Consider the following 10,000-nt stretch of genomic DNA (forward strand, 5'->3'; position numbering starts at 1 on the left):
GTAGTCTCTTTAGTTATTTTTTTTTCTTCTTTTTTTTTTCCCCCAATGCCACTCTTGAATACGATAAACTCACCTATTAGCGGAGACTGTTGAGGCGAGGAGAGGTCCGGCTGGTACACAAGGTAGTGAAGCAGGAGATATACCACGAAGGCAGCCGGCAGGAAGGACAGCCATCGCCTCAGCTGAAGACACCCCATGTGGACTCTGCAGGAGGAGAGAGGTAGGTTACTGACGGGTCGCGAGGGAGGAACAAGTATAGAGAGAGAGAGAGAGAGAGAGAGAGAGAGAGAGAGAGAGAGAGAGAGAGAGAGAGAGAGAGAGAGAGAGAGAGAGAGAGAGAGAGAGAGAGAGATTCTTACTCTTTCTCCCTCAGATCGAAGAAGTGTTACAGAACTGTTTGCAGGAGGAGGAGGAGGAGGAGGAGGAGGAGGAGGAGGAGGAGGAGGAGGAGGAGGAGGAGGAGGAGGAGGAGGAGGAAGGACCGACCGGAGGGAGGAGGAAAGAAGGAAGGAAGGAGGAGGAAAAGAAAACAGGAACAGACTTTTAACCGCACTGCTGAGAGAGAGAGAGAGAGAGAGAGAGAGAGAGAGAGAGAGAGAGAGAGAGAGAGAGAGAGAGAGAGAGAGAGAGAGAGAGAGAGAGAGGACCACTTCTCTGTCTCGTTAACAGGAAAGTAAACAATTAATTAACCTTCGCTTGACTAGTTTGGAAAAGATTGTTAGGTGTGACACTGTTTAGAGAGAGAGAGAGAGAGAGAGAGAGAGAGAGAGAGAGAGAGAGAGAGAGAGAGAGAGAGAGAGAGAGAGAGAGAGAGAGAGAGAGACTGCATTATGGAGGCGTGAAACTACGAAACGAATATAAAACAAGGATTTTGGAGAGAAAGAAAAAAAAATAAGAAAGAGAGAATGACAGGAGGGAAAGAACAACCAGAGAAAGAAAAAAAGAATCAAGAAAGACACGGAGAAGAAAAAAGAAGATAAAAGAAAAAAATGAAGGAAGGAAGACATGAAGGGCGTGAAGTGAAAAGAGAAAAGAAAGAGGAGAAAGAGAAAGAATTGAGAAGGTAAGTAGGAGATAAAGAAAACGAGAAGACAGGAAAAGAAGAAAGGGAAATGATGAATACGACTGAACTGGTGAAAGAAAACAGTGAGAAGGGAAGGAGAAGAAAGGAACTGAGAGAGAAAACGATGAGACAGCAGAGGAAGCAGCAGTAACAAGACAATGGGAGATAAAACAGAAGAAACAGTGAGAGAAAGAAAAAAACAGGAAAGGACACTAACGGAAAAGAGAAGAAACAGGAAAAAGAGAAAAGAAGACAATGAAGGAAAGAGTAAGAGAAAAGAATAAAGCAGAAACAGTAACAGAACACGAAAAAAAGAGAAAACAAGAAAAAAGATCAGTAACAGTAAAAAGGAGAAAGAGAGAATAAGGAGAGAATGCAGAATAAAGAGAGAAAATATGAATCAGGAAAAAAAGAGAACAAGAAGAAAACAGAAGGAATAGTAACAGAACAAGAAGATACAAGGAAAGAGAAGAAACACAGACAAGGAAAAAGGAAGAAGGGAAGGCAGAGGAAACAATAACATGATAAAGAAACGGAGATAAAAAAGGAAGCAGAGAAGACAGAAGAAACAGTAAAAGAACAAATAAAGAAACGGAAAGAAAAAAAGAAGAAAGCTGAAGAACAGTAACAAGGAGAAAAAAAAACAAGAAAGGAGAAACAAAGCGAAAGAGAAAACAAAGAAGGAGAAAAGAACAGAGACAGCAAACAAAAGAAACACAAAGACAACAAGAAAGAAGAGACAAGTAAGGGGAAGAAACAGTAACAAGGAGAAAGGAGAAAGAGAAGAGGAGAAGGCGGGAGGACAGAATGTGAAGGCAAAGGCGAGGAGAGCGTGACTGTCTTGCCAAGTGGACCCAGCAGGCGCGCGTTGCTGGCTTGGGCTGGCTGAGATCGGTGAGGCCTGTCTGAAACGCTCCCCTCTCTCACCACGACTATTTTCAAAGGCAACAGAGACGATTAGCTATGTTCTCAAGCGTGTTTCCCTTGTTAATAATGTAGAAATGTAGTTAGTCCCTCACTAGGACCATAAAAACATCCTTAAAAACACGTGTAATTTAAACTAAGTGGTCTTTTGAATGTAGTGGAGATGCGGTGCAGTGTTTCAGAATATGGGTTAGACGAGAGACGCTTGCTTGCTTGCTCGCTCACACATCCACTGCTTCTCGCTCCATCGATCCCTAGAAGCAAGCACGTGGCGCGACCTTATAACATATGCAGAGGAAGGGCGCCACGTAACTGCTGCTGAAGGAGGCGCAGGAGGAGAAAGAGGAGGAGGAGGAGGACGAAAAAAATGAGTGTTTAATGAGGGCATAGTGAAGGAAATGAAGATGATGGTGGAGAGAGAGAGAGAGAGAGAGAGAGAGAGAGAGAGAGAGAGAGAGAGAGAGAGAGAGAGAGAGAGAGAGAGAGAGAGAGAGAGAATACCTACACAATAAAACTTTAAAACAAAAACAGGTTAGATTCAAAGGCTCTTGAAATTTAGAACTCGTGTGACAGTGAAAGAGAAAGGGGGAGAGAGAGAGAGAGAGAGAGAGAGAGAGAGAGAGAGAGAGAGAGAGAGAGAGAGAGAGAGAGAGAGAGAGAGAGAGAGAGAGAGAGAGAGAGGAGGGTGAAAAAGTTCAGGTCACGAGGGCTGGGAAGGTCACACAGACAAGGCAAGGAGGTCAGCAAGGTCACAGAAGGGAAAAAAAGAATAATAGATTAGCTGGGGTATGAAAAGCGGGTATAGGAAAAAAAATGAGTGAGTGGGATGCATATGTAAAAAAGAAAAGAGAAAATTAGGCGTTTTTTATGGCTGTTTCAGAATGTAGGAATTAGTTAGTAAAAGGAGGAAGATAACAAAGGAATATGAACAATAATAGGACAGAGGAAGTGGGGATGAGTGTAAATAATGGAAAATAGAAGGTAACAAAGGAAGAATGGAGGTATCAAAGGAGGGAAGCTAAAGTAGAGAATAAACATAGGAAAATAAAGCAACGAAATGAGTAAAACTAAAAAAAAAAAGAATGAAACACAAGGAGTTAATAAAAATAAAAGAAATTAGAGAAGAACGAAAGTAGAAGGAACACAACGAACGTAGAAAAAAATAGGAAAAGAAAGAGAGACGAGAAAAACAGGAAAATAATAAAAAGCTAGGAAAATAAACAAGGAAAGAATGAAGCAGACACAGGAAGAGAAAGTAGGATGGGAAAAGGAAGATGGGGAGAAAAAAGAGACAGTAAAAGTAAAGCAAGAAAAGAAAAGGAAAAAGGGAAGAAGGAAAGGAGGAAGAGGGGGAGGGAAATGCAAATATTGAGATGGGAAATGGGAAGACAAAAAATAAGGAAACAAGGGAAATGGAAGGAAGATGGGGGAAAAGGAAAAAAAGAGGAAAAATATTAGTTTTCCTGCAAATGCTCCACTAATTTTAGTTGGTATTCGAGGCACGCTCTCTCTCTCTCTCTCTCTCTCTCTCTCTCTCTCTCTCTCTCTCTCTCTCTTGCCAATAGCTTCCACCAACTGGTGCCAAGTAGACCAAGGGGAGAGAGAGAGAGAGAGAGAGAGAGAGAGAGAGAGAGAGAGAGAGAGAGAGAGAGAGAGAGAGAGAGAGAGAGAGAGAGAGAGAGAGAGAGAGAGAGAGAGAGAGAGAGAATCAGTGTATAAACTGCAGAAAAAAACATTACCATAAAACACACAAACACACACAGAGAGAGAGAGAGAGAGAGAGAGAGAGAGAGAGAGAGAGAGAGAGAGAGAGAGAGAGAGAGAGAGAGAGAGAGAGAGAGAGAATTTGAGGCAGGAAGAGTGGTAAGCAGGTATGCAGAAAGAAAGAAAAGAAAAAAATGGCTGCTACCTCTCTCTCTCTCTCTCACACACACAAACACACACACTGTTTACTCCTTTAAATATCACATAACATTCCCGCGAACAGGGTGAACATGACGTCAGGCAGAATACACTGAATGACAGACAACAACAGGGCGGACGGGAAGCCAAGAATTAGACATGAATGAGCATTGTGTGGCGTAATAACGGCAATCACAAACATCATCATCATCAGCAGCCTCTATCATTCCCCCCAACAGGACAAAGCAGGCGCCCCATAAGCTCCTTCCATTCATGTGCTGTGTTTCCGTTAAAGTGTACGTATATTCTATGGAGAGACGTATGTGTTATGAGGGATATGGTGGTGTGCATTATAGAGGATAGATATTACCAGAGTTTCCAAGCTTTACAAAATCAATGAAAATCACTTATTATTTATCAAGAATGGAGTAAAAGGAGCTATAATGTTAGTTGATGAGTGGCTAAAGGTAATTTTAAATGCTTTCACTACAACAAAATCATCTTGAAGTCAATACACGTTTGTAATGGTATCAGAAAGTGAAAGTGACTGTATCTCGTGGTTCTGAAAGTTAAGAGTCTGATGGAGGTCTGTGGTATAAGGAATATAACAAGGTTGGTTAAGAGGGGATCTGGTGGAGGTCATAAGGTGGTACTGGGGGAAACAACAACGGGGATCTGATGGAGGTCTTAAGTAGTATGGAGGATATAACAATGGTGACATAAACAACATTTTCTGTTTCAGTAATGATTATTTATTTATCTTTCTAACCCAAGGAGATAGAAGGTTTTAAAAATTTCACCTTCGTTAGAGAGGTGAATGTTACGGGAGATCTGGTGGAGGTCTTTCAGTGGTACAGGGAATATAACAAAGTTGTCATCAGGAAAAGTCTCTGGTTCAGATCAGGATAAAGAAATTCTGGGTTCAAATTTGATAAAGTTAGATTTTAAAAGGAGAGACAGGAAGGGAATGGTTCTGAAATAGATTGGTGGATGAATGGAATAGCTTCAGTAATGAGGCTATTAGCGCCGCGTCAATAGGAAGCTTTAAAAGATTATTAGATAAATTTATAAATGTGGATGATAGGTGGAAATAGGAACGCTTTATGCATGGACTGCCACGCCTAGGTCTGATGGTTTCTTGCAGCTTCCTTTATGTTCTTAAACACTGAACGCCACCACAGCAAAATTTATCACTCCAAACAATTTTCAGTAACGTATATTTAATTTGCAGATTTCGTCTTTTCTTTTTTTTTTTTCTGGGTAAGAGTCGAAATTTATCAATCATCTTTTCGTATACGAACACACATCCTTTATACTGAAACGATTAGCTCTCTCACCACGACTATTTTCAAAGCCCACAGAGATGACTAGCTGGGTTCTCAAGAGTGTTTGTCCAGCTAATAATATGGAAAAATCTTGTTAATCTGTCACTACAACCATAAAAATACCTTTGAAAACCTTTGTCACTTCACCTAGAGACTTTGGAAATACAGAAATCTTGTTAATCCGTTACTACAACCATAAAAATACCCTTGAAAACCTTTGTCACTTCACCTAGAGCCTTTGGAAATACATAAACCTTAATAATCTGTCACTACAACCATATAAACACCCTTGAAGACCCGTGCAACATCAACTTGAGCCTTTTGAATGTAGTGAAGATGCGGCGCCAAGGTGTTTCAGAATACGGTCCGCTTCTGACTCATTCCATAACACTGGCGGGCATGTCATGTGTGTTTCATTACTCATCTTAGAGCAGTGCGGTGGTGTTTTATAAATATGACATGATGAGACTCAAGGAGGGGGTAGGGGAGGGGGTGGGGGAGGGAAATGTCGAGTAATGCAGTTCCTCTTGTGTGTGACTGTGGAGGGATTTGAGTGAGTGAAACTGCGTGATTATTATGATGTTGTTGTTGTTGTTGTGTGTGTAAGGTAGTAGTATGACAGTGTATGCATCTCTCTCTCTCTCTCTCTCTCTCTCTCTCTCTCTCTCTCTCTCTCTCTCTCTCTCTCTCACTTCACGCCTTCCCTACCAGAATTACCATAACAACCCCATCTCATTTTCTTTGCATTTCCAGAGAGAGAGAGAGAGAGAGAGAGAGAGAGAGAGAGAGAGAGAGAGAGAGAGAGAGAGAGAGAGAGAGAGAGTCCATCAGTACTACCACCACCACCTCCTCCCTCCTTTCTTCCTTCTTTCCAACGGTGTCCAAACAATGGTATAACAAAGGCAGATTTCTGGAGAGAGAGAGAGAGAGAGAGAGAGAGAGAGAGAGAGAGAGAGAGAGAGAGAGAGAGAGAGAGAGAGAGAGAGAGAGAGAGAGAGAGAGAGAGAGAGAGAGAGAGAGAAATTACCCTTCCCCTGACCTCGCAGACATGAACAGGCTGACCACAACGGGACTTCCCACTACCGAAGGAGGAATAGAGAGAGAGAGAGAGAGAGAGAGAGAGAGAGAGAGAGAGAGAGAGAGAGAGAGAGAGAGAGAGAGAGAGAGAGAGAGAGAGAGAGAGAGAAACGACGATAAAATAAGGAAAAAATAGCGGCTTTCTGCGATAAGTCCAGCGAAAGGTTTTCATTGGCTGGGAGCGCGTGACGTCAGAGTGATAATGGATTCTCATTGGCTAGGTTTGGAATTCGGTCACGTTTAAAATTATGGTTGAGTTTTCATGGTTTCTATGGTGTTTTCATGGTTTAAATTACGGTTTTTGCTCTCTCCATTAAAATTCACTATATTTCAGATTATCATTCTTTTTCATATATATATATATATATATATATATATATATATATATATATATATATATATATATATATATATATATATATATATATATATATATATATTTTTTTTTCGTAGTTTATATGGTTTTCATGATTTAAATTACGTTTTATGTTTTCTATATCTATTAAAATTCGTTATATTTCAAATTATGGTTCTTTTTTTTTTTTTTTTACTGTTTCGTGGTTTCTTTTTTATGTTCACGTGTTTTAAAATTACGTTTTCTGTTTTCTATATAACATGTGGTTGTTTATATGGTTTCTTCTGCAGTACACTCACTATCTGCTTGTCTGTGGTTACTGTTCTTTGTTCTTTGCATGTGATTTTTATCGCATTTTTTCTTCCTTTTCTCCTTTCTTCTCTATTTTTATTCAGTTATCTCCATCTCAACATTTTTATTTCTAGTCCCTTGTATCTTTATCATCCTTTTGTTCCTTCCTCTCCCTTATTCCTCCCTCCGTTATTCTAGCCCACTTTTGTTTCTATTTTCATTCTTAATCTGCTCTATCACTCCTATTTTTATCTTTTCTCCTATTCTTCCCTTTTTCTTTTTCGCTTTATTCGTTTGCCCTTATTCCTTTTTCCCTTTTCTCCGTTCAGGTCCATCTTTAATTTATTCCATTTCCATCATTCTTCACTTTCCTTTCCCCTCCTCGTCTTCTCGTTTCTTTTTTTTTTTTCTTTCTTCTTCCTGTTCGTCCGCTCTCACTCCTTCCTCCAGTTTCTATTCTTATCCTGTATCCATTTCATCTATTGCTTAATCTCCTCTTCCCTCCCTCTCCCGTCTCTTTCTCATCTCCTTTCTCCCTCACTCATTCTCCCTTCTCGGTCTTTAACCCTTCACCTTGGTCCCAAAACTCCACCCTTTCGTCGGTCCTTGCTCCCTTTCCCTCCCTCACACACACACACACACACACACACACACACACACACACTAAAGCCATGTTTGTCCTTTCCTAATATTGACAAGGATTCTGTCTTACGTTTTCTATTTTTCTTCATGGTCCAGTCTCTCTTTTTCTTTCCTCCCTTCCCTGTCTGGTTGCAGGGGTGACTGTGGCGTTTCCCATGGCGGTCTTTCCCCAGGTCATCGAACAAGAGGTCAAGGAGGAGGAGGGAGGAGGAGGAGGAGGAGGAGGAGGAGGAGGAGGAGGAGGAGGAGGAGGAGGAGGAGGAGGAGTTACAATGAAAAACAGGCCACAACAGACCTTGCGGTCCTCAAGAGACGACCTGACCTAAGACTACTAAGGTGATAGTAGAAGAAAAGGACAGGAAAGCAGAAGGGTCTCTCCCCACCCTCCACTCCCTCTGGCATAAGCCGTACAGGAAACAGGTCGGAAAGAAATACCTTACGGGTTTAGAGAAGAAAAAAACCATCAGAAAATTTTATAGGAAAGATTTCATTCGGAGGAGGAGGAGGAGGAGGAGGAGGAGGAGGAGGAGGAGGAGGAGGAAGCGAGGTCTTTTACTGCGAATGTCACTGATGATTAGAATTAAATGAGAAATCCTCTGGAAATGTTATACTTTTTATCGAAATTGCTTCTTCCTCTTCCTCCTGCTCCTCCTCTTCTTCTTCTTGTTGTCCTTCCTCTTTTCAAGCACTTCTCAAAAGATCATGCATATTGCTTAACTTCCAACCTTTCTTTCTCTCTCTCTCTCTCTCTCTCTCTCTCTCTCTCTCTCTAGTGACCTGTGACGCCCCTTGACCTGTGCTAAGGAAGAATGGGTGGTAAGGATGGAAGATAGGGTGGAAAGGAGAAAGGGAAACCGAGAAGGTAAGAGGGTGGAAAGGCGTGCACACTCTCTCTCTCTCTCTCTCTCTCTCTCTCTCTCTCTCTCTCTCTCTCTCTCTCTCTCTCTCTCGTTTTCTTTCCTTTCTACCTTTTTGTCAGTCAATCTATTTACCTATCTACCTATCTCTTTTTTTCCTGTATCTATCTTTCTTCCTCTCTACCTACCTTCCTTACCATTCCATCTATCTATTTTTTTCCTTTTTTATCTATTTTTTTCCCTTTCTATAATGTCTTTTTTTTTTACTGTCTATCCATTCGTTCCTCCAGTCTACTCTCTCTCTCTCTCTGCTTGCTGTAGGTCATCGCCAGCACCGTCTCCTCCTCCTCTTCCAGTTACCTCGGTGTCAGACTCGCTGTCCTTCACATCAAACACACTAAGATCTAACGGTACACTACATCCACTACCTCTTCTCAATGCAATTCATCATGTGTCTTTCTCTCCCTCCCTCCCTCCCCTCGTGGACTGGTTGGACATGATTCTTGTCTTCCTCTCCATTATTACTGGTTGTCTTCCTCTTCAGCCAGGCGAGTCATGCGGCAAGGACACAGCGAAAGGTGGAGAGAGAAGTGAGGAGGACGTAAGGAATGTATGAGAGGCCTGGGGAGCGGAACTGACTGGTGAGTATCTTTCGTTTCAATGCTCCTGGTAAGCTCAAAGCCAGCAAGGAGAGCGACGCCCGTATTCTGAAAAGGCTTTGTTCTCTCACCACGATTGTTTTCAAAGGCCACTGAGATGATCAGCCGGGTTCTCAAATTGTGTTTCTCCGGTTAATAACGTAGAAATCTTGTTAATCTGTCACTAATACCGTAAACAAACCGCTAAAAACCAGTGCCATTTTAACAAGAGCCTCTTCAACGTGGTGGAAATGCGGGCGCAGAAGTAGGTTAGGTCAAAGTACGCAGAGGAATAATTAAATATCTACTGGTGGATTAAAGCAAGATCCATGAAGACGTTTGTATTAATTGTGATGGTTATGTTAGGCTGACCAAACACACCTGACACCGCAACGGAGAAATTAGCCATAAGGAATAATTAAAGATGAATTACTGGTGAATTTAAGTATGAATAGTCCTTTAAAATCCATGAAAACGTTTGCGTTTCTGGTGGTGATGGTGGTTACGATAAACTGACCAAACACACAACAACGCAGTGGAGAAAACCGAGGAACAAGAACATTAGAGAAGGCGAACTGATAAAAAGAAATAAAAAACAATAAAATAAAATAGATAAATAAATAAATAAATAAAAATAAGAAAATAAATAAATAAAGCAAGAACAGTCCTTCAGAACCCATGAAAAACGTTAGTGTTAGCAGCAGTGACGGTGCGGGGTAAGACGAGCCAGTGAACCCAAAACACACTCGCACGCAACTTGGCAACACAAGAGACTCGTACAATTACCAGATTTCACCACCCACCAAAACTTTCAACACAGCACACACACTATATCCATTCTCTTAATACCACAGGGCTTATAGGACTAATAGAAGGGGCAGGAGGTCTAGGGAAAGGCTAAGAAGTACGTGGGTAGCTGGTACGGG

General features: G+C 41.5%; 1 protein-coding gene across 8 annotated transcripts in view; it reads right to left on the reverse strand.

Moving 5' to 3' along the window:
* LOC135089113 (lactosylceramide 1,3-N-acetyl-beta-D-glucosaminyltransferase-like) overlaps positions 1-10,000 on the reverse strand; it is a 147,360-nt gene that overhangs the window by 23,484 nt on the left and 113,876 nt on the right. For all 8 annotated transcript variants that reach the window (XM_063984360.1, XM_063984358.1, XM_063984359.1 and 5 more), the window contains one exon: positions 74-204. In XM_063984360.1, the coding sequence (XP_063840430.1) occupies positions 74-197 (124 nt within the window). In that variant the 5' untranslated portion in view covers positions 198-204. The remainder of the gene's footprint in view (positions 1-73; positions 205-10,000) is intronic.

The sequence above is a fragment of the Scylla paramamosain genome, chromosome 32 (assembly GCF_035594125.1).
Source record: "Scylla paramamosain isolate STU-SP2022 chromosome 32, ASM3559412v1, whole genome shotgun sequence".
Taxonomy (NCBI): Eukaryota; Metazoa; Arthropoda; class Malacostraca; order Decapoda; family Portunidae; genus Scylla; species Scylla paramamosain.